General features: G+C 47.7%; 1 protein-coding gene across 4 annotated transcripts in view; it reads left to right on the top strand.

Annotated features, from left to right (window-relative positions):
• Positions 1–24,402, top strand: part of CFAP221 (cilia and flagella associated protein 221) — a 270,181-nt gene that overhangs the window by 204,489 nt on the left and 41,290 nt on the right. For all 4 annotated transcript variants that reach the window (XM_088475534.1, XM_088475533.1, XM_088475535.1 and 1 more), the window contains 6 exons: positions 3,527–3,634; positions 10,036–10,200; positions 19,152–19,295; positions 20,342–20,433; positions 21,580–21,672; positions 22,561–22,644. In XM_088475534.1, the coding sequence (XP_088331660.1) occupies positions 3,527–3,634; positions 10,036–10,200; positions 19,152–19,295; positions 20,342–20,433; positions 21,580–21,672; positions 22,561–22,644 (686 nt within the window). The remainder of the gene's footprint in view (positions 1–3,526; positions 3,635–10,035; positions 10,201–19,151; positions 19,296–20,341; positions 20,434–21,579; positions 21,673–22,560; positions 22,645–24,402) is intronic.

Below are 24,402 nucleotides of genomic sequence, written 5' to 3'. Positions count from 1 at the left end.
TTTGCATACCTGCCAAAGCACAGCCGGCATAAAGGCGCCCACTACTGCCTTCTCATATCCGTCCAATGTGACAGACCAGCGTAAACATCAGAACCTTTGACACACATCGAGCAGCCATCTTCCCTTTGAGGCAGGTCTGACCTGTCTCACATACAGAGAGGTCTCATACACAGCACTGTGCACTCTCTATCACTCACTGACCTGTATACACAGCACTGTACACTCTCTATCACTCACTGACCTGTATACACAGCACTGTGCACTCTTTATCACTCACTGACCTGTATACACAGCACTGTGCACTCTCTATCACTCACTGACCTGTATACACAGCACTGTACACTCTCTATCACTCACTGACCTGTATACACAGCACTGTACATTCTCTATCACTCACTGACGTGTATACACAGCACTGTACACTCTCTATCACTCACTGACCTGTATACACAGCACTGTACACTCTCTATCACTCACTGACCTGTATACACAGCACTGTACACTCTCTACACTCTCTATCACTCACTGACCTGTATACACAGCACTGTACACTCTCTATCACTTACTGACCTGTATACACAGCACTGTACACTCTCTATCACTCACTGACCTGAATACACAGCACTGTACACTCTCTATCACTCACTGACCTGTATACACAGCACTGTACACTCTCTATCACTCACAGACCTGTATACACAGCACTGTACATTCTCTATCACTCACTGACCTGTATACACAGCACTGTACACTCTCTATCACTCACTGACCTGTATACACAGCACTGTGCACTCTCTATCACTCACTGACCTGTATACACAGCACTGTGCACTCTCTATCACTCACTGACCTGTATACACAGCACTGTACACTCTCTATCACTCACTGTACACAGCACTTTGCACTCTCTATCACTCACTGACCTGTATACACAGCACTGTACACAATCTACCACTCACTGACCTGTACACTCAGCACTGTACACAATCTACCATTCACTGACCTGTACACACAGCACTGTACACCGTCTACAACATACTGACCTATATACACGGCACTATACGTAATCTACCTCTCACTGCACAGACTTATATACACAGCACTGTATACACTCTACCACTCACTGACCTGTACACTCAGCACTGTACACCGTCTACAGCTCACTGACCTATATACACAGCACTGTACATTATCTACCTCTCACTGCCCAGACTTGTATACACAGCACTGTACATAATCTATCACTCACTGACCTGTATACACAGCACTGTACACTCTCTATCACTCACAGACCTGTATACACAGCACTGTACACTCTCTATTATTCACTGACCTGTATACACAGCACTGTGCACTCTCTATCACTCACTGACCTGTATACACAGCACTGTGCACTCTCTATCACTCACTGACCTGTATACACAGCACTGTACACTCTCTATCACTCACTGTACACAGCACTTTGCACTCTCTATGGCTCTCTGACATGCTACATAGCATGTACAGCATAGGGAACAAATGTAGCATGTATAACATAGAGCACATATGTAGCGTGTACATGATAGGGCACATATGTAACCGGTTTCACCAAGATAAACCTTAGATATTTACTGTTTCCACTTCCATCTCACCACTCAAGTAACACATTCATTATTTTCCTCTATAGTAATGCATCCCCTCCCTCACTGCTGTAGTAAGACATTACCCTCCCTCACCTATGTAGTAACACATTATCCTAGCTCACCTCTGTAGTAACACATTTCCCTCCCTCACTTGTGTTGTAACACGTTTAACATTCTCCCCCTCACCTGTTTAGAAGCACAATTCCTCCCTCACACCTGTAATAACACATTACTCCCGCTCACCCATGTAGTAACACATTCATCTCCTTCACCACTGCAGTAACTTATTCCCTCCACTTACCCCTGTAGCAACACATTCCCCTCCCTTGCGCGTGTTGTAACACATTCCCTTCCCTCACCCTGTAGTAATACTTTTGAGATCCCGCTCCCTCACTTGTGTAGTAACACATTCCCCTCACTTCTGTAGTAACACATTCCCCTCCCTCATCTGTGTAGTAACACATTCCCCTCACTTCTGTAGTAACACATTCCCCTCCCTCATCTGTGTAGTAACACATTCCCTCCCCTCACCTCTGTAGTAACACATTCCCTCCCCTCACCTCTGTAGTAACACATTCCCCTCCCTCATCTGTGTAGTAACACATTCCCCTCCCTCACCTTTATAGTAACACATTCCCCTCTCACTGCTGTTGTAACACATTTTCCTCTGTCACCTCTGTAGTAAAACATTTCCTTCCCTGACTATTCAAATAGGGGAGCCACACCACTTGCCACTGAAGTTGGGCAGCACTTGGGGTGACAGTTGGTGTTTGAATATGGAACTGTGCTGCAGCCACGATGAGTCAGTCAGTCAGGACATTGCACAGGGGGAGGAAACATTTTTGCCCTTTTCACACCCTTAGGAGTCGAATTTCAGAAAAATCCCTGCTTAGTGGATACCTATGTCATAGAAGGCATATACTCCCTGATTTTCATGCTTCTAGGTCCAGGGGTTTGGGCTGGGCGTTGTAGAAATAAATTCCCTCCCTCAAACCTGTAGTAATAACACAATACCTGTGTAGTAACACATTCCATTCCCTCACCTCTATAGTAACACATTCCCCTCCCTCACCTGTGTAGTAACACATTCCATTCCCTAACCTCTATAGTAACACATTCCCCTCTCACTGATGTTGTAATGCTGGGTACACACTGACCGACATATATCGACTGTTCAGTTGTACGGCCGATAAATCGTGTGTGTATCGGCACGTGTGTACAGACGATATGTCTGAATTACGTTGTTCACAGACATATCGCATTGGCTGTGCAGCACAGCAGATGGCAGATATATATCGGGTGGTCAGCCGAACACATGTGCACTTGCTGCAAAGGCCACCGGGGAGGGGGGGAGGTGGGATGCAACCCCCGGCCAGACAGCTGTGATGGTTGTTCAGTGTGTATTAACAACTAAAATCTACAGTTATATCTTTCAGGTGTGCACCCAGCTTTACACATTTTCCTCTCTCATCTCTGTAGCAACGCATTCCCCTCCCTCACCTCTATAGTAACACATTTTCCTCTCTCACCTGAGTAGTAATATATTCCCTTCCCTCACTATTCAAATAGGGGAGATACCCCAACTGCCAGTGATGTTCGGCAGCACTTGGAGTGACAGTTGGTGTTTGAATATTGAACTGTGCTACAGCCACGATGAGACAGTCAGTCAGGACATTGCACAGGGGAGAGGAAACATTTTAGCCCTTTTCACCCCCTTAGGAGTCAAAAATCCTTCTTAGTGAGCACCAACGTCATAGAAGGAATATACACCCCGATTTTCATGTTTGTAGGTCCAGGGGTTTGGGCTGGGTGTTGATGAGTCAATGAGTCAGTCACGACATTTGATTTTATATATATAGATACCCTCAGTAGCTTGTATGTTAAAAAAACTGCTCTGTTCTCAGGTTCCCCAACATTACAAGCTGATGGGATATCAGCCAGTTTGTTTTCATGGGGCGTCTTCCACCTACCAAACCCGCCAGCTGGCACGGCCATTGAGGAGGGGGGCAGAGGTAACCTACTCTTCTCATAATGTCTGCACTCACTTTATAAGTTTCATGACCAAATTAAACGTTATACGTTTTAACAAGTTAACCTGTAAGAGTTGAAATCTGGAGATCATCCATGTGCTGTGATATCTCCACGTGCACCAACCACATTTTAGTTGAGTTTTCCCCCGAGGGTTAATGCACTGGAAATGTGCGAATGAAAACAGTAAAAACGTCACATCAAAGTCCAACCTACAAACATGTCCCCTGAGAGTGAGGGGACACCAGGACTGTCTGTATTACATGTCCCCTGAGAGTGAGGGGACACCAGGACTCTCCGTATTACATGTGTCCTGAGAGTGAGGGGATACCGGGACTGTCTGTATTACATGTCCCCTGAGAGTGAGGGGACACCAGGACTCTCCGTATTACATGTCCCCTGAGAGTGAGGGGACACCGGGACTCTCCGTATTACATGTCCCCTGAGAGTGAGGGTATACCGGGACTGTCTGTATTACATGTCCCCTGAGAGTGAGGGGATACCAGGACTGTCTGTATTACATGTGTCCTGAGAGTGAGGGGACACAGGGACTGTCTGTATTACAGGTCCCCTGAGAGTGAGGGGACACAGGGACTGTCTGTATTACAGGTCCCCTGAGAGTGAGGGGACACCAGGTCTGTCTGTATTACATGTGTCCTGAGAGTGAGGGGATACCAGGACTGTCTGTATTACATGTCCCCTGAGAGTGAGGGGACACCAGGTCTGTCTGTATTACATGTGTCCTGAGAGTGAGGGGACACCAGGACTGTCTGTATTACATGTGTCCTGAGAGTGAGGGGACACCAGGACTGTCTGTATTACATGTGTCCTGAGAGTGAGGGGATACCAGGTCTGTCTGTATTACATGTGTCCTGAGAGTAGGGGACACCAGGACTGTCTGTATTACATGTGTCCTGAGAGTGAGGGGACACCGGGACTGTCTGTATTACATGTGTCCTGAGAGTGAGGGGACACCAGGACTCTCCGTATTACATGTGTCCTGAGAGTGAGGGGATACCAGGACTGTCTGTATTACATGTGTCCTGAGAGTGAGTGGATACCAGGACTGTCTGTATTACATGTCCCCTGAGAGTGAGGGGACACCAGGACTGTCTGTATTACATGTCCCCTGAGAGTGAGGGGACACCAGGACTATCTGTATTACATGTGTCCTGAGAGTGAGGGGACACAGGGACTGTCTGTATTACATGTGTCCTGAGAGTGAGGGGACATCAGGACTGTCTGTATTACATGTGTCCTGAGAGTGAGGGGACACCAGGACTCTCCATATCACATGTGTCCTGAGAGTGAGGGGATACCAGGACTGTCTGTATTACATGTCCCCTGAGAGTGAGGGGACACTGGGACTGTCTGTATTACATGTGTCCTGAGAGTGAGGGGATACCAGGACTGTCTGTATTACATGTCCCCTGAGAGTGAGGGGATACCAGGACTGTCTGTATTACATGTGTCCTGAGAGTGAGGGGACACAGGGACTGTCTGTATTACAGGTCCCCTGAGAGTGAGGGGACACAGGGACTGTCTGTATTACAGGTCCCCTGAGAGTGAGGGGACACCAGGTCTGTCTGTATTACATGTGTCCTGAGAGTGAGGGGATACCAGGACTGTCTGTATTACATGTCCCCTGAGAGTGAGGGGACACCAGGTCTGTCTGTATTACATGTGTCCTGAGAGTGAGGGGACACCAGGACTGTCTGTATTACATGTGTCCTGAGAGTGAGGGGACACCAGGACTGTCTGTATTACATGTGTCCTGAGAGTGAGGGGATACCAGGTCTGTCTGTATTACATGTGTCCTGAGAGTGAGGGGACACCAGGACTGTCTGTATTACATGTGTCCTGAGAGTGAGGGGACACCGGGACTGTCTGTATTACATGTGACCTGAGAGTGAGGGGACACCAGGACTCTCCGTATTACATGTGTCCTGAGAGTGAGGGGATACCAGGACTGTCTGTATTACATGTGTCCTGAGAGTGAGTGGATACCAGGACTGTCTGTATTACATGTCCCCTGAGAGTGAGGGGACACCAGGACTGTCTGTATTACATGTCCCCTGAGAGTGAGGGGACACCAGGACTATCTGTATTACATGTGTCCTGAGAGTGAGGGGACACAGGGACTGTCTGTATTACATGTGTCCTGAGAGTGAGGGGACATCAGGACTGTCTGTATTACATGTGTCCTGAGAGTGAGGGGACACCAGGACTCTCCATATCACATGTGTCCTGAGAGTGAGGGGATACCAGGACTGTCTGTATTACATGTCCCCTGAGAGTGAGGGGACACTGGGACTGTCTGTATTAAATGTGTCCTGAGAGTGAGGGGATACCAGGACTGTCTGTATTTCATGTGTCCTGAGAGTGAGGAGACAGCAGGACTGTCTATATTACATGTGTCCTGAGAGTGAGGGGAGACCAGGACTGTCCGTATTACATGTGTCCTGAGGTGAGGGCACACCAGGACTGTCTATAATACATGTGTCCTGAGAGTGAGGGGACACAGGGACTGTCTGTATTACATGTGTCCTGAGAGTGAGGGGACACAGGGACTGTCTGTATTACATGTGTCCTGAGAGTGAGGGGACACAGGGACTGTCTGTATTACATGTGTTCTGAGAGTGAGGGGACGCCGGGACTGTCTGTATTACATGTGTCCTGAGAGTGAGGGGACGCCGGGACTGTCTGTATTACATGTGTCCTGAGAGTAAGGGGACACAGGGACTGTCTGTATTACATGTGTCCTGAGAGTGAGGGAACACTGGGACTGGCTGTATTACATGTGTCCTGAGAGTGAGGCGACACCAGGACTGTCTGTATTACATGTGTCCTGAGAGTGACGGGTCATTGGGACTGTCTGTATTACATGTGTCCTGAGAGTGAGGGGACACAGGAACTGTCTGTATTACATGTGCCCTGAGAGTGAGGGGACACAGGGACTGTCTGTATCACATGTGTCCTGAGAGTGACGGGTCATTGGAACTGTCTGTATTACATGTGTCCTGAGAGTGAGGGGATACCAGGTCTGTCTGTATTACATGTGTCCTGAGAGTAGGGGACACCAGGACTGTCTGTATTACATGTGTCCTGAGAGTGAGGGGATACCAGGTCTGTCTGTATTACATGTGTCCTGAGAGTGAGGGGACACCAGGACTGTCTGTATTACATGTGTCCTGAGAGTGAGGGGACACCGGGACTGTCTGTATTACATGTGACCTGAGAGTGAGGGGACACCAGGACTCTCCGTATTACATGTGTCCTGAGAGTGAGGGGATACCAGGACTGTCTGTATTACATGTGTCCTGAGAGTGAGTGGATACCAGGACTGTCTGTATTACATGTCCCCTGAGAATGAGGGGACACCAGGACTGTCTGTATTACATGTCCCCTGAGAGTGAGGGGACACCAGGACTATCTGTATTACATGTGTCCTGAGAGTGAGGGGACACCAGGACTGTCTGTATTACATGTGTCCTGAGAGTGAGGGGACACCAGGACTGTCTGTATTACATGTGTCCTGAGAGTGAGGGGATACCAGGTCTGTCTGTATTACATGTGTCCTGAGAGTAGGGGACACCAGGACTGTCTGTATTACATGTGTCCTGAGAGTGAGGGGACACCGGGACTGTCTGTATTACATGTGTCCTGAGAGTGAGGGGACACCAGGACTCTCCGTATTACATGTGTCCTGAGAGTGAGGGGATACCAGGACTGTCTGTATTACATGTGTCCTGAGAGTGAGTGGATACCAGGACTGTCTGTATTACATGTCCCCTGAGAGTGAGGGGACACCAGGACTGTCTGTATTACATGTCCCCTGAGAGTGAGGGGACACCAGGACTATCTGTATTACATGTGTCCTGAGAGTGAGGGGACACAGGGACTGTCTGTATTACATGTGTCCTGAGAGTGAGGGGACATCAGGACTGTCTGTATTACATGTGTCCTGAGAGTGAGGGGACACCAGGACTCTCCATATCACATGTGTCCTGAGAGTGAGGGGATACCAGGACTGTCTGTATTACATGTCCCCTGAGAGTGAGGGGACACTGGGACTGTCTGTATTACATGTGTCCTGAGAGTGAGGGGATACCAGGACTGTCTGTATTACATGTCCCCTGAGAGTGAGGGGATACCAGGACTGTCTGTATTACATGTGTCCTGAGAGTGAGGGGACACAGGGACTGTCTGTATTACAGGTCCCCTGAGAGTGAGGGGACACAGGGACTGTCTGTATTACAGGTCCCCTGAGAGTGAGGGGACACCAGGTCTGTCTGTATTACATGTGTCCTGAGAGTGAGGGGATACCAGGACTGTCTGTATTACATGTCCCCTGAGAGTGAGGGGACACCAGGTCTGTCTGTATTACATGTGTCCTGAGAGTGAGGGGACACCAGGACTGTCTGTATTACATGTGTCCTGAGAGTGAGGGGACACCAGGACTGTCTGTATTACATGTGTCCTGAGAGTGAGGGGATACCAGGTCTGTCTGTATTACATGTGTCCTGAGAGTGAGGGGACACCAGGACTGTCTGTATTACATGTGTCCTGAGAGTGAGGGGACACCGGGACTGTCTGTATTACATGTGACCTGAGAGTGAGGGGACACCAGGACTCTCCGTATTACATGTGTCCTGAGAGTGAGGGGATACCAGGACTGTCTGTATTACATGTGTCCTGAGAGTGAGTGGATACCAGGACTGTCTGTATTACATGTCCCCTGAGAGTGAGGGGACACCAGGACTGTCTGTATTACATGTCCCCTGAGAGTGAGGGGACACCAGGACTATCTGTATTACATGTGTCCTGAGAGTGAGGGGACACAGGGACTGTCTGTATTACATGTGTCCTGAGAGTGAGGGGACATCAGGACTGTCTGTATTACATGTGTCCTGAGAGTGAGGGGACACCAGGACTCTCCATATCACATGTGTCCTGAGAGTGAGGGGATACCAGGACTGTCTGTATTACATGTCCCCTGAGAGTGAGGGGACACTGGGACTGTCTGTATTAAATGTGTCCTGAGAGTGAGGGGATACCAGGACTGTCTGTATTTCATGTGTCCTGAGAGTGAGGAGACAGCAGGACTGTCTATATTACATGTGTCCTGAGAGTGAGGGGAGACCAGGGCTGTCCGTATTACATGTGTCCTGAGGTGAGGGCACACCAGGACTGTCTATAATACATGTGTCCTGAGAGTGAGGGGACACAGGGACTGTCTGTATTACATGTGTCCTGAGAGTGAGGGGACACAGGGACTGTCTGTATTACATGTGTCCTGAGAGTGAGGGGACACAGGGACTGTCTGTATTACATGTGTTCTGAGAGTGAGGGGACGCCGGGACTGTCTGTATTACATGTGTCCTGAGAGTGAGGGGACGCCGGGACTGTCTGTATTACATGTGTCCTGAGAGTAAGGGGACACAGGGACTGTCTGTATTACATGTGTCCTGAGAGTGAGGGAACACTGGGACTGGCTGTATTACATGTGTCCTGAGAGTGAGGCGACACCAGGACTGTCTGTATTACATGTGTCCTGAGAGTGACGGGTCATTGGGACTGTCTGTATTACATGTGTCCTGAGAGTGAGGGGACACAGGAACTGTCTGTATTACATGTGCCCTGAGAGTGAGGGGACACAGGGACTGTCTGTATCACATGTGTCCTGAGAGTGACGGGTCATTGGAACTGTCTGTATTACATGTGTCCTGAGAGTGAGGGGACACAGGAACTGTCTGTATTACATGTGTCCTGAGAGTGAGGGGACACAGGGACTGTCTGTATTACATGAGAGTGAGGGGACACAGGGACTGTCTGTATTACATGTGTCGTGAGAGAGAGGGGACCCAGGGACTGTCTGTATTACATGTGTCCTGAGAGTGACGGGACATTGGGACATAGGACATAACCTTTATGATCTCTTTCTGCAAATCAGAGAACAATCCTATAAGTGCGCCCTATCCAGCACATTTTTCCTGCCTAATTAATCCCATATAAAAGCATGTAAATATGATGGCTAGCCTTGCTGTACACACTCCTATAAAACTAGGTGAATTGGCGCTAATCTAGGCACATCAAAAATAAGCGATAGGTAAGTGACACATGCAGAGTAAAGTAATAACAAGGTTATACACTATATACTATAGGGAATTAATTGAAAAATGCTTTTACTGTAATTTACTGTGTGGTAATCTATAAGATGCCGGCCGAGGTGTGGAACTGGATATTCACAGCTAAATACAATATGACGGTGTACGTATATATATAGTATCATCCTCCCAGGTCTGCGGATTCCTCAGACTTACATTTGCTGGAAGATAAATATTTCATAACTTGTATTTTAAGTTCAACTCTCTTCTCATTGGAGGATGAGCTGTCGCCTGACACTGTGTCACAGTTTGATGTCCCTGGTACAGCGCCCAGTCACCGGCCAGGTATACGCTTTCAGAGAGAACAGGAGAGGGGAGCGCTCACACTGACACCCCCCGAGCAGTTATTCAACCCCCCAGATCTCCATCCATTGCACGTGTTTGTGAGTATTATACAGTAACGATCCATAGAGCACAATTACTGATAAATATATAAATGTGTTTATATTACAGTACAATCTGCGCTTCCATTAATGTCCATAATATGTGCTGCTCGTATTTTGAAAATATTATTATTATTATCATTTATTTATATGGTCCTATTAAAAGTCTCTTGTGCCGTACGGAGAATATTATTCTTTTATACAAAAAGTGCATATGTTAGACCCCTAAAAGCTGCATGCGAAACGTATCTTGTTTGGCGGCGAGGATATATATGTGGAACTGTGTTGAGGACTATTGATCATACCAATATTATTCTACCTCTGCAAAGTACATGAAGTGTGAAATAAACGTGTGTGTAATTAAGGTGTTTGTAACTGGCGTAGCACGTGTGATAAAAATAAAGTCACAGCAGACAAAATATCATATAATACAATATTTATAGCTCCTTTAGGAATGTAAATGGCGTAGCGTGGAGACTACCACCGGGTGTTGTGAAAAATGAGCAAGGCAAATTCTTACAAGAAAAGAACTCTCAGGAGGCGCTAAGAAAATCAAATTGGTTACTTAGATAGCAGCTGTGGGGAGAAGTGTCAAATCTCCTAATATTCTCAACAGAGAAAAAGATACAAATAGGATGTCACAGCGCTTGAAATAACAATATAAGTAAATGATAAACAATAATCCAGAGTTCAATTATTTAATATAAAAATTACACATTAAAAAACTGGAAATAATCCTTAAAAAATAACAGCTTGATTCAACATATGATCACACATGTAGTAATAATACAATAGTTAATATTAATCTGAAGAGCGGTAATCATATAATAAAGTCCAGTGTGCAACTGTTCCAATGGCTCTCCTATTGGACTTGATGTAATAAATCTCAAATTCCAACAACAGCTGTACAACAATAAATCGTATGCTGACAGATTCAGTAAAGGGTCTGGTAATGACCTATATATAGCTCACCCTTGAAGAGGAGTCCCACAAGAAAAAGGTATATGTTGGATGGAACAACTTTGATACTCCTTATGTGTCCAATGAAAGGTGATCTACAGACGGCTACAAGCTCGAACAGCAGTTGATGCTCACACACCTGTGTGGTGTGTAGCGGTGAAGCAATGAGATGGTATGCCGTAATACCTTGGGCTCCAGCCGAGCGTCCAAGGCTCACATCAGAGGCGGAAGTAGTCAGACAGCTCGGCGTGCTAGTCTCCGGGTTCCTGCCGAACGTCCGACTCCGGCTGGACGTCCGACTGAGGTGAAAGGGGTGGAAGGCAAGTTGGCAGAATGAGCAGGGACAGCCTTGGAAGAGTGTCACTGTAGATGATGGGATCAACCAGTTGGATCCGTGCTGATGAGACGAGAGAGCGGCAGTTACTGACGCGTTTCCCCGTGGCTCCGCCCACGGCTTTGTCAGAGGTTAACATTGGAACAGTTGCACACTGGACTTTATTATATGATTACCGCTCTTCAGATTAATATTAACTATTGTATTATTACTACATGTGTGATCATATGTTGAATCAAGCTGTTATTTTTTAAGGATTATTTCCAGTTTTTAATGTGTAATTTTTATATTAAATAATTGAACTCTGGATTATTGTTTATCATTTACTTATATTGTTATTTCAAGCGCTGTGACATCCTATTTGTATCTTTTTCTCTGTTAAGACAAATTCTTACCCTGACATCTGTCTCTGTAACGTGTTAGATATATTTCTTTTCAAAGCCGGTGTGTTTTCTTCCACCTGCGTTCGCCTCACATAGTGGCGCTTTTGCTAAATGCAAAATGGAATGTGGAAGCTGGCAGAGATCCACTCTATACCGAACTTTGCCTGTATGGGAATAGCTCAGTTGCACCTCATCAGTGGAGAGACTACCGCAGCCAAATTAGGGGCACAGCAATGGGCACGAGCTGTGCACCCAGCTGGGCCAAACATTTAATCTCAAAACGGGAAGATGATAACATTTGGAAGAACAATTAAAATGATACGCTAGCATCGATACACAGACGTGTTCTTCATCTGAGATGGGAGAGAGGAAGACTGAGAAGAATATCTGTACTAAGTTAGCTCTAACCATTTCACTCTATAATTCCTCTTGCATTCCAGCATAGGAAAGGTCGTATTTTTGGACTTTTTCATCCAGCAGAAGTCACAGGAAGCAGGATGAATGCAATAATGTCTTATTGGCGACGAGTAATCGCCACCTAAAATGGATTGAAAATATTTCAGGAAGTAATTTTCCAAAGGCTAAAAAAAAAAAAAATCACTTGTAAAATCCAAGGAGAGAATCTAAAACAGAAATTCCTGGAAAGAAGCTATGACGAAGGAATAGGGGTAAAAACTGAAACTAATTATTTACAAAAGTAAGAAACAGCCACAAAGCTGCCTTACTCACACAATACAATAGTAGCAGCAAAGATTAAGACTCCATATTAAGAAAGCATTGGCGCATACTCAGTATGGATAAAGGAACTCTACTGATTCTTGTAAAACAACCGAAGAGCATTTATGAAAAACAAAACTCAGCCTGAGAAGAATGGAACTATCAGCCTCATCCCATCGCAAAGAAATAAATCACCAAGCATCAGAACCATTGTGCCGATGAGCCCAATATCACAGATGTTTGTGTATCTCCGTGTGTGAGATGTATGATTCGGGTAGGATGTGAGCGGTAACAATGCAATCACACACATTGTCCTGTGGTAGTGTCATGGGAGTGTAGCTAGTATAGATAGACAGTAAAAAGGTCGACAATGTCTAGATAGACACCAGATGTTAGACAGGCAATAGGTCAACAGGGACAATAGGTCAACACAGTAAAGGTTGACATGGAAGAAGGTCGATAGGTACAAAAGGTCAACAATGTCTAGATACACATTGTCTATCTAATTCCTGTCTGTCTTTTATACCAGAACCATGTAGCTAGAAGTCCGCGCAGTTCTAAGTCATGCGCATGGAAAAGGGAAGCCTGTATCAGGGAGATCTATTGCACCCGGCATGGCGCTTGTACTAGTACCAATACTAATGGGGACGGTTGCAGCTATGGACGGAAAAACACCACCATACAATATAGAGTTAAAGATCAGAGTGGCTGCCATGTGTAGTGGTTGCAACTCTGCAGGAGGTGTTGTGTGCAGCAATTGGAGCTCTGCAGGAGGTGTTGTGTGCAGCAATTGGAGCTCTGCAGGAGGTGTTGTGTGCAGCAATTTGAGCTCTGTAGGAGGGGTTGTGTGCAGCAATTGGAGCTCTGCAGAGGGTGTTGTGTGCAGCAATTGGAGCTCTGCAGGAGGTGTTGTGTGCAGCAATTGGAGCTCTGCAGGAGATGTTGTGTGCAGTAATTGGAGCTCTGCAGGAGGTGTTGTGTGCAGCAATTGGAGCTCTGCAGGAGATGTGTGCAGCAATTGGAGCTCTGCAGGAGGTGTGTGCAGCAATTGGAGCTCTGCAGGAGGTGTTGTGTGCAGCATTTGGACCTCTGCAGGAGGTGTTGTGTGCAGCAATTGGAGCTCTGCAGGAGGTGTGTGCAGCAATTGGAGCTCTGCAGGAGGTGTTGTGTGCAGCAATTGGAGCTCTGCAGGAGGTGTTGTGTGCAGCAATTGGAGCTTTGCAGGAGATGTTGTGTGCAGCAATTGGAGCTGTGCAGGAGATGTGTGCAGTAATTGGAGCTCTGCAGGAGGTGTTGTCTGCAGTAATTGGAGCTCTGCAGGAGGTGTTGTGTGCAGCAATTGGAGCTCTGCAGGAGATGTGTGCAGCCATTGGAGCTCTGCAGGAGGTGTGTGCAGCAATTGGAGCTCTGCAGGCGGTGTTGTGTGTAGCAATTGGAGCTCTGCAGGAGGTGTATGCAGCAATTGGAGCTCTGCAGGAGATGTGTGCAGCAATTGGAGCTCTGCAGGAGATGTGTGCAGCAATTGGAGCTCTGCAGGCGGTGTTGTGTGTAGCAATTGGAGCTCTGCAGGAGGTGTTGTGTGCAGCAATTGGAGCTCTTCAGGAGGTGTTGTGTGCAGCAATTGGAGCTCTGCAGGAGATGTTGTGTGCAGCAATTGGAGCTCTGCAGGCGGTGTTGTGTGTAGCAATTGGAGCTCTGCAGGAGATGTTGTGTGCAGCAATTGGAGCTCTGCAGGAGGTGTTGTGTGCAGCAATTGGAGCTCTGCAGGAGGTGTTGTGTGCAGTAGCTGGAGCTCTGCGGGATGTGTTGTGTGTACTGGTTGGAGCTCTGCAAGAGGTGTTGTGTGCAAGTGTTGGAGCTCTGCAGGAGGTGTTGTGTGCAGCAATTGGAGCTCTGCAGGAGGTGTTGTGTGCAGCAATTGGAGCTCTGCAGGAGGTGTTGTGTGTACAGTTTGGAGCTCTGCAGGAGGTGTTGTGTGCAAGTGTTGGAGCTCTGCAGGAGGTGTTGTGTGTACAGTTTGGAGCTCTGCAGGAGGTGTTGTGTGCAAGTGTTGGAGCTCTGCAGGAGGTGTTGTGTGTACAGTTTGGAGCTCTGCAGGAGGTGTTGTATGCAGCAGTTGGAGTTCAGTAGAAAGTGTTGTGTACAGTGGTTGGAGTTTAGCAGAAAGTGTTGTGTGCAGCGGTTGGAGTTCAGCACTAAGTGTTGTATACAGTTGTTGAAGCTCTGCAGGAAGTGTTTAGTGCAGTGGTTGGAATTCAGCAGAAAGTGTTGTGTACAGTTGTTGAAGCTCTGCTGGAGGTGTTTAGTGCAGCGGTTGGAGTTTAGCAGAAAGTGTTGTGTACAGTGGTTGGAGTTCAGCACTAAGTGTTGTGTACAGTGGTTGGAGTTTAGCAGAAAGTGTTGTGTACAGTTGTTGAAGCTCTGCAGGAAGTGTTTAGTGCAGTGGTTGGAGTTCAGCACTAAGTGTTGTGTACAGTTGTTGAAGCTCTGCAGGAGGTGTTTAGTGCAGCGGTTGGAGTTTAGCAGGAAGTGTTGTGTACAGTGGTTGGAGTTCAGCACTAAGTGTTGTGTACAGTGGTTGGAGTTTAGCAGGAAGTGTTGTGTACAGTGGTTGGAGTTTAGCAGGAAGTGTTGTGTACAGTGGTTGGAGTTTAGCAGGAAGTGTTGTGTACAGTGGTTGGAGTTCAGCACTAAGTGTTGTGTACAGTGGTTGGAGTTCAGCAGGAAGTGTTGTGTGCAGTGGTTGGAGTTTAGCAGGAAGTGTTGTGTACAGTGGTTGGAGTTCAGCAGGAAGTGTTGTGTACAGTGGTTGGAGTTTAGCAGGAAGTGTTGTGTACAGTGGTTGGAGTTCAGCACTAAGTGTTGTGTACAGTGGTTGGAGTTCAGCACTAAGTGTTGTGTACAGTTGTTGGAAATCTACAGGAGGTGTTGGGGGTACTGGTTGGAAATCAGCAGGAGATAGAGTTCTGCAGGAGGTGTTTGGTACAGGGGATAGAGCTATGCTGAAACTATTGTGTGCACTGGTTGGTGCTCTGCAGGAAGTATTGTGTGCACTGGTTGGTGCTCTGCAGGAAGTATTGTGTGCACTAGTTTGAGCTCAGCAGGTGTTGGGTACAGGGGATGGAGCTCTTCAGAAGGTGTTGGGTGAACTGGTTGGAGCTCAGCAGGAGATGTTAGGTGCAGGTGATAGAGCTATGCAGGAGGTGTTTAGTGCAGTGGTTGGAGTTCAGCACTAAGTGTTGTGTACAGTTGTTGAAGCTCTGCAGGAGGTGTTTAGTGCAGCGGTTGGAGTTTAGCAGAAAGTGTTGTGTACAGTGGTTGGAGTTCAGCACTAAGTGTTGTGTACAGTGGTTGGAGTTTAGCAGAAAGTGTTGTGTACAGTTGTTGAAGCTCTGCAGGAAGTGTTTAGTGCAGTGGTTGGAGTTCAGCACTAAGTGTTGTGTACAGTTGTTGAAGCTCTGCAGGAGGTGTTTAGTGCAGCGGTTGGAGTTTAGCAGAAAGTGTTGTGTACAGTGGTTGGAGTTCAGCACTAAGTGTTGTGTACAGTGGTTGGAGTTTAGCAGGAAGTGTTGTGTACAGTGGTTGGAGTTTAGCAGGAAGTGTTGTGTACAGTGGTTGGAGTTCAGCACTAAGTGTTGTGTACAGTGGTTGGAGTTCAGCAGGAAGTGTTGTGTGCAGTGGTTGGAGTTTAGCAGGAAGTGTTGTGTACAGTGGTTGGAGTTCAGCAGGAAGTGTTGTGTACAGTGGTTGGAGTTTAGCAGGAAGTGTTGTGTACAGTGGTTGGAGTTCAGCACTAAGTGTTGTGTACAGTGGTTGGAGTTCAGCACTAAGTGTTGTGTACAGTTGTTGGAAATCTACAGGAGGTGTTGGGGGTACTGGTTGGAAATCAGCAGGAGATAGAGTTCTGCAGGAGGTGTTTGGTACAGGGGATAGAGCTATGCTGAAACTATTGTGTGCACTGGTTGGTGCTCTGCAGGAAGTATTGTGTGCACTGGTTGGTGCTCTGCAGGAAGTATTGTGTGCACTAGTTTGAGCTCAGCAGGTGTTGGGTACAGGGGATGGAGCTCTTCAGAAGGTGTTGGGTGAACTGGTTGGAGCTCAGCAGGAGATGTTAGGTGCAGGTGATAGAGCTATGCAGGAGGTGTTTAGTGCAGTGGTTGGAGTTCAGCACTAAGTGTTGTGTACAGTTGTTGAAGCTCTGCAGGAGGTGTTTAGTGCAGCGGTTGGAGTTTAGCAGAAAGTGTTGTGTACAGTGGTTGGAGTTCAGCACTAAGTGTTGTGTACAGTGGTTGGAGTTTAGCAGAAAGTGTTGTGTACAGTTGTTGAAGCTCTGCAGGAAGTGTTTAGTGCAGTGGTTGGAGTTCAGCACTAAGTGTTGTGTACAGTTGTTGAAGCTCTGCAGGAGGTGTTTAGTGCAGCGGTTGGAGTTTAGCAGAAAGTGTTGTGTACAGTGGTTGGAGTTCAGCACTAAGTGTTGTGTACAGTGGTTGGAGTTTAGCAGGAAGTGTTGTGTACAGTGGTTGGAGTTTAGCAGGAAGTGTTGTGTACAGTGGTTGGAGTTCAGCACTAAGTGTTGTGTACAGTGGTTGGAGTTCAGCAGGAAGTGTTGTGTGCAGTGGTTGGAGTTTAGCAGGAAGTGTTGTGTACAGTGGTTGGAGTTCAGCAGGAAGTGTTGTGTACAGTGGTTGGAGTTTAGCAGGAAGTGTTGTGTACAGTGGTTGGAGTTCAGCACTAAGTGTTGTGTACAGTGGTTGGAGTTCAGCACTAAGTGTTGTGTACAGTTGTTGGAAATCTACAGGAGGTGTTGGGGGTACTGGTTGGAAATCAGCAGGAGATAGAGTTCTGCAGGAGGTGTTGGGTACAGGGGATAGAGCTATGCTGAAACTATTGTGTGCACTGGTTGGTGCTCTGCAGGAAGTATTGTGTGCACTGGTTGGTGCTCTGCAGGAAGTATTGTGTGCACTAGTTTGAGCTCAGCAGGTGTTGGGTACAGGGGATGGAGCTCTTCAGAAGGTGTTGGGTGAACTGGTTGGAGCTCAGCAGGAGATGTTAGGTGCAGGTGATAGAGCTATGCAGGAGGTGTTGTGTGCTCTAGTTGGAGCTCTGCTGGTGTTGTGTGCAGTGGTTGGAGCTCTGCAGGAAGTGTTGTGTGTAGTGGTTGGAGCTCTGCAAGAAGTGTTGTGTGCAGCTGCGGTTGGATCTATGCAGGAAGTACTGTGTGCACTGGTTGGTGCTCTGCAAGAGGTGTTGTGTGCAGTGGTTGGTGCTCTGCAGGAAGTACTGTGTGCACTGGTTAGTGCTCTGCAGGAGGTGTTGTGTGCAGTGGTTGGAGCTCTGCAGGAAGTACTGTGTGCAGTGGTTGGTGCTCTGCCGGAGGTGTTGTGTGCAGTGGTTGGTGCTCTGCAGGAGGTGTTGTGTGCAGTGGTTGGAGCTCTGCAGGAAGTACTGTATGCACTGGTTGGTGCTCTGCAGGAGGTGTTGTGTGCACTGGTTGGTGCTCTGCAGGAGGTGTTGTGTGCACTGGTTGGTGCTCTGCGGGAAGTACTGTGTGCACTGGTTGGTGCTCTGCGGGAAGTACTGTGTGCACTGGTTGGTGCTCTGCAGGAGGTGTGTGCACTGGTTTGTGCTCTGCAGGAGGTGTTGTGTGCACTGGTTGGTGCTCTGCAGGAAGTACTGTGTGCACTGGTTGGTGCTCTGCAGGAGGTGTTGTGTGCAGTGGTTGGAGCTCTGCAGGAAGTACTGTGTGCACTGGTTGATGCTCTGCAGGAGGTGTTGGGTGCAGTGCTTGGAGCCCTGCATTAGTTGCTGTGTGCAGCTCTTTGAGCTCAGTGCTAGTTGCCTTGTTGACAGTGTGTGAATATGTATTGGCTGAGGAACGTCCCCCTGAGAGACACTGACTAGACCATAAGTGACGTTATCTGGAAGATGCGGCTGTAATAATGGAATTGGAAATGTTTTGTGTTTCTCAGAATGACTTGGAGAACTTATTTCCTGCCCCTGAGACCTGTCTCCCTACTTAATGCTCAGTGATTTATCCAATTCCTCATTATACTGGTCATTACTGGAACCACAGAGGTCTCTTCCTCAACTATGTATCATGGATAATCCTACACATCAAATCATGGGAAATGCGATTTTCTGTTACAAGCACTTCAGCAGACTTGTCACAGGGACTTATTATCTGTATTAGGCTGTTCCCCTCTCATTGCGTCTTACTGACATTGCATTGTACGGTGGGTATAGAACACGATGTTGGTACATGTACTTACTTCCACCTGTTCAAGTAAATTCTAAATTTCAGTTTCAATATATAAGTAATGCATAAAACATATTGAGAACCAAATAGGAGGTAAAGACGTACAGGGTTACTTGGCATAATTGTATACACATTTGGGGTACTTGGAATGAAGTGACTCACATTAGGTGGTACCTGCGATTGTTTTATATACAATACGAGGATACCGAGGGGTATGTGATAGAGAAAGGCTGAGAAATCTTATTTTAGGCTCTTTCCGCGGTTCTCTGATTTACGTTTCTGTGTCCTGTGTGGTCTCTAGAATCCGGCTCCTGGGCTACTGGCCTTTAAGACGCCTCTTTCATACTCCGAAATAGACATAGAATATCATCTGTGCCCGCTGCCCAAGTACCCGCAACAGTGCGAGACGGCTGCGAACACGCAGGGGAAGTTCCTCAGCCGAGAGGTAAGGACAGTATCATGTAATGTATGTGTGTTCTAGTGCGTATGTGTTCCTGAGATAGTCCAGGTGGTAAGGACAGTATCATGTAATGCATGCGTGTTCTAGTGTGTATGTGTTCCTGAGATAGTCATAACTGGTAACACGCAGAGGAAGTTCTCTGCCAGGTGGTAAGGACAGTATCATGTAATGCATGCGTGTTCTAGTGTGTGTGTGGTCTGGAGAGGGCCTAGTCTGGAAATACACACAGTAAGGGCCTCATTCAGAGGCGGTCGTAGGATGCAAGCGGTCGTTCTGAAACAGGGCGGCCGCTTGCATCCTGAACGGCCACCTCCATGTCGGTCGTTAGGCTGTGGGTTAACACCCACAGCTCTAACGACTGGTAAGGGTGATGGTCGCGATGGTCAAGACCATCGCGACCAACGGGGCTTACGACGAGACCCTAAGGTAGGGTCTCGTCAACCTTAAGCCCCAGGGAGCTTCCTGCTCTGTTTGAGCAGGAAGCTCCCCACTGACGTCACTGATGATGTCAGTGGGGCCTCCCCCAAACGGCAAGCGTTCCAACAGGAACGCCTCCGTTTGGCCGGGCACGCCCCTGGCCCGCCCAGCAAACGGAGCGAGCTGTCACTCAACATCGACAGCTCGCCCCGTCTGCTACGAGACCCCTAACAACGGATCACCCGTCGTTAGCCGGGTCTCGCGCATGTGCACGATGGAGCCGGCTCCGTCGTGTGCATGCGCACTGGAGCAACATCGACCCGGTTGCGAGCTCGTAGAGCTAACGACCGGGTCTGAATAAGCTCCTAAGTACCTTAGCATGGAGGTAAGGACAGTTTCATGTAATGCATGTGTGTTCTAGTGTGTGTGTGTGTGTTCCAGAGAGGGTCATGTCTAGGAACACGCAGAGGAAATACTGAAGGCCAGATGGTAAGGACAGTATCATGTGATGCATGCGTGTTCTAGTGTATGTGTGTTCTAGTTTACGTGTGTTCTAGAAAGGGTCATGTCAGGGCTGCAGATTCCAGCATAAATTTCAAAATCTGTCTTTGTAGGAAATTATTAAAGGACTGATGACCTGGAAGAAGTTCCCAAGTTCCAGCCTGTCTGCTCCTCTCCCAGGACCCAGTGCCTGCAGACCCCGCTGGTAAGGTCCAGCATAACGCTGATGTAACATATGGCGTACATGGAATGATTATATACACACCGCTAAAGTTCCCGTCCTGGGAGACGCTACAAAGTGACAGGCGCTCTTATTGCGCTACTCTCTTCCATTAGCCGCGCTCTTTGTTACCTGTGGGCCTGATTCAGAGACGGATGCTAATGCGATCGCAGCTGCGATTTCATACACAACGCAGCAGCGAAAATAGGCTAATGTTAGCAAAGATCACCCGAGCATAAAGACGCCCACTGCTGCCTTCTTACCTGCGCGCGACGACGCATATCTGCATAAATATCGGTAACATCGGCAGCCATCTTACCCTTGCGGCAGATCTGACACGCAGAGCTGCGCATGCACGCCCGTGTAACGGCGTTTAAACAGACAAGCACGCCTGCGTTTTTCTGACCACTCCCCAAACGCTGACAACCTGTCAGTCACTTTGTGATTGGATCCTCTATGCGTCTGTAATCGCAATGCGATTTCTGCGCAGTGTGGTGCATGCGCAATGGCAAACAGTCGCTCGATCCGCGTGAATATTGCATTAGCGTCCGTCTCTGATTCAGGCCCTGTGACGGGTATAAGTGACACATTGTTTCTGCTGTCTAATGAGACATTACCTTCTTCTGATCAGTAAGTCGCTGATGGCCGTCATTAATCCCGAGCAGCCCTAACATTACTCCTGGGGGTCTGAGTGACAAGTCCTGTTACTTGTAGGGTCTATATCAATGTGACACCTGGGGCATTGGTTACTTGTAGGGTCCATAGCAATGTGACACCTGGGGCGTTGGTTACTTGTAGGGTCCATATCAATGTGACACCTGGGGCATTGGTTACTTGTAGGGTCCATAGCAATGTGACACCTGGGGCATTGGTTACTTGTAGGGTCCATAGCAATGTGACACCTGGGGCGTTGGTTACTTGTAGGGTCCATATCAATGTGACACCTGGGGCGTTGGTCTCCGCCAGAATGTTCCCCCCCAGACTGCTGGATCCAGTTCCAGTAAGAGCATAGGTAAATTCATACAATAGGAGGTACTAGATCCGAAAGAGCCCCAGTGATAGAGGCCACCTCATTGACTTCTATTTGTGCATTAATTGGTTGCCTAATACACTTCTCATTAATGTCCCCAGGTGTGACCCATTTAATGTGGATTTGCTCCCAATGATCGCCCCGGCGGCGCTTAGTGACTTACCGGAGGAGGAGAAGGAAAACCTCGTATTACGGTGAGTTCTCCATGTCCCTCTGTGTCCCCTCACTCACTTCTGCAGAGCAGCCGGTGTATGAAAGTGTACAGGTACGTGGGAGAGCGCCTGCGCTGGATTCAGGAATCACATAGAAATGTCAGAGGACCAAGAACCCATCTCCCTCTGTCACTCCCAAGACCGCAGAGTCCCCTCTCCTGATAGCAGGGTGTTTCTCCACTTATGACACATGCACCAGGCCGTGGGCTAGATCTATAAAGTGAGGGCTCAGAGGCGGGTTTGACCTGGAAATTTAAAGCGGCAATAATATTAAGTGCAAAGTGTGACGTATGTATGTATGTATGTATGTATGTGTGTATAGAGTATGTACCCGGATGCGATGCTTAGTACATCCCGCCCTGGGTGTGGTATGACCAGTCGACATTCAGAAGGCTGACATTAAGAATGACTACTGGTTCTGAATGTCGACATGGACGGTAGGTCAACATCCAATTCGCCAACATACAATTAGGTCAACATTGTTAAAATGTGGACACATTCATAATGTTGACATTTAACATGTCAACACCGGCATATTGTTTTTTTGCTTTTTCTTTTAGCCTACTCCTAACCCCAACTACTAACCCTAAAAATCATCAAAAAAACATATATCAAGATTCTGTTGTCAACATGTAAAATGTCAACATTCTGAATGTGTCCACATTTTAATGTCGACCTAATTGTATGTCGACATATTTGTTTTTGACCCAACGTCCATGGTGACATTCTGAATGTCAGCTACCTGACTGAATCCCATCTCTGGTGGACCTTTAGTATGATAGATTCCATCATGTGTTGGGCAGTAGTAACATCCCCCTCTATGCGCTCTGTCTCCTATATACATTTTCCTGTGTTTGTGGTTTTCCGTAGAGAGGGTGATGGCGCTGATTCCGGAGTGACGCTGACACCGGGCATGCTGAGGGCGGAGTTTGTCCACAATGAAGGCGATAAGATGTGAGTATATGTACTGTATATATTACTTACCGTCTGGCGTCCCGTCACAGGGTGACAATACCCCTATAACTCACATTCACTAGTACTGCTCCCATCTCTGCCTCACATCTCTACATTGTATTATTTATACTGTGATATCACCGTTATACTGTATATTGTATCTGTGACTTTGTTTCTAGATGCAGCCAGTAAAAGGGCAGACATAACACATACAGATCTCGCGTTCCAATAGAAACAAATTGCATCATTCCAGTAGCGGCTGCTGGTGCCGGGGGTTGGGTGGAGGGGATCGGTGTGAAATACCACCGGACTCCCTTAGGGGTGCCTAACCCTAACCCTCCCTGCAAGTGCCTAAACCTAAATCCCCCTTCCCCGCAGCCTAACCCTAAGTCTCCCGGTGGGGTGCCTAACCCTAATCTCCCCCCGGGGGTGCCTAACCCTAACCCCCCCTTCCCCTATCCTAACCCTCCTGGGGGGTGCCTATCCCTAAGTCGTCCCCCCCTGGGAGCCCCTAACCTAACCCTCCCCCCACCGCGGCTGTCCGCGCCCGGCTTACCTTCGATTGGGATGCCGGGCGTCGGGCTCCCGGCGAAGGTAAAATGACAGGCGCCGGGATTTCGACGCCTGTCGTTAGACCCTTGCTGGGATTAGACAGTCGGGATGCCGACGGTCGGCATTTAGACCGTCGGCATCCTGGCTGCATACCGGGTGGAGCGATGTGGAGACTGTTAAGATGCGAGAATTGCATAGACGTGTAACAGAATTTGCTGCATGATATTACAATGCTTAGGATGTGCGGGAAGAAGAAACAGTTTATAAATCTTCACAACCAGCAGCAACAGGGTAGATACAGAAGCCGCCTCCCCCAGGTCACGTATGTACAGTGTGTGCGCAGATCACCGAGGCGTCGTTATCTCAGCTGGAAGTTCCTCTCTGTATCGCTTCTCATCACTCTGACTTTTATATTGGGGAGGTACGGACTTTCCCCAGCCGTCCGCGTAGCTGAATGAGAGCAATAACCGGAGCCAGTGAGCCATTATAGTGGCATCTGTTCTTGATATACATTATATATATATATATATATATATAGTAGATTGCTCCATCAACATCACTCACATGACATAGAGGGCCTAATTCAGAGGTGGACGCAAATGCCATCGCAGCGAAAATATGCTAATGATTCACTCGCTGCCAGAAAGGGCGCAGTGGCAGATTTATGCACGCCCAGAAAACAGTGTTTAAACGTTCCGAGGCGCCTGCGTTTTTCTAACCCGTTACCTCCCCCAAACGCTGACCACCTGTCAGTCACTTTGCGAATGAGGCCTCTGTGCAAGCGTAATCGCAAATCAATCGCTGCTCGGCGCAGTACGACTTACACACGTACGCAATGGCTAACAGTCGCTCAATCTGCATAAACATCGTCATTGTGTCCATCTGTAAATCTGTCCCACAGTCCATTCCCATGGTTGTATCTCCTCATACACTATAATCTCACTTACTGCAGATCTGTTGATGGTAACGAATATTAATGATCCCCATTAGTCCCGCGTTGTATGACAGCACAAGGCTACCGCGCCTCCGCTCAGTTACTTATTAACTGCGTGGTGAAATAGCAGAAGAGGGAATTGGTGATTACTCTGGGCAGGCGACAGGTTATTGATCACTTATTATCAATGTTACATTCAGATGTGTTTATCGTGTCACAGCGGGTGGGAGGGGGACAGTAAGTACAATAAGGGGTCACATGGACAAGGCTAT

The sequence above is a fragment of the Taudactylus pleione genome, unplaced genomic scaffold (assembly GCF_031769625.1).
Source record: "Taudactylus pleione unplaced genomic scaffold, aTauple2 ptg000173l, whole genome shotgun sequence".
In the NCBI taxonomy this organism is placed as follows: Eukaryota; Metazoa; Chordata; class Amphibia; order Anura; family Myobatrachidae; genus Taudactylus; species Taudactylus pleione.
This window is presented reverse-complemented; position numbering and strand designations above follow the sequence as displayed.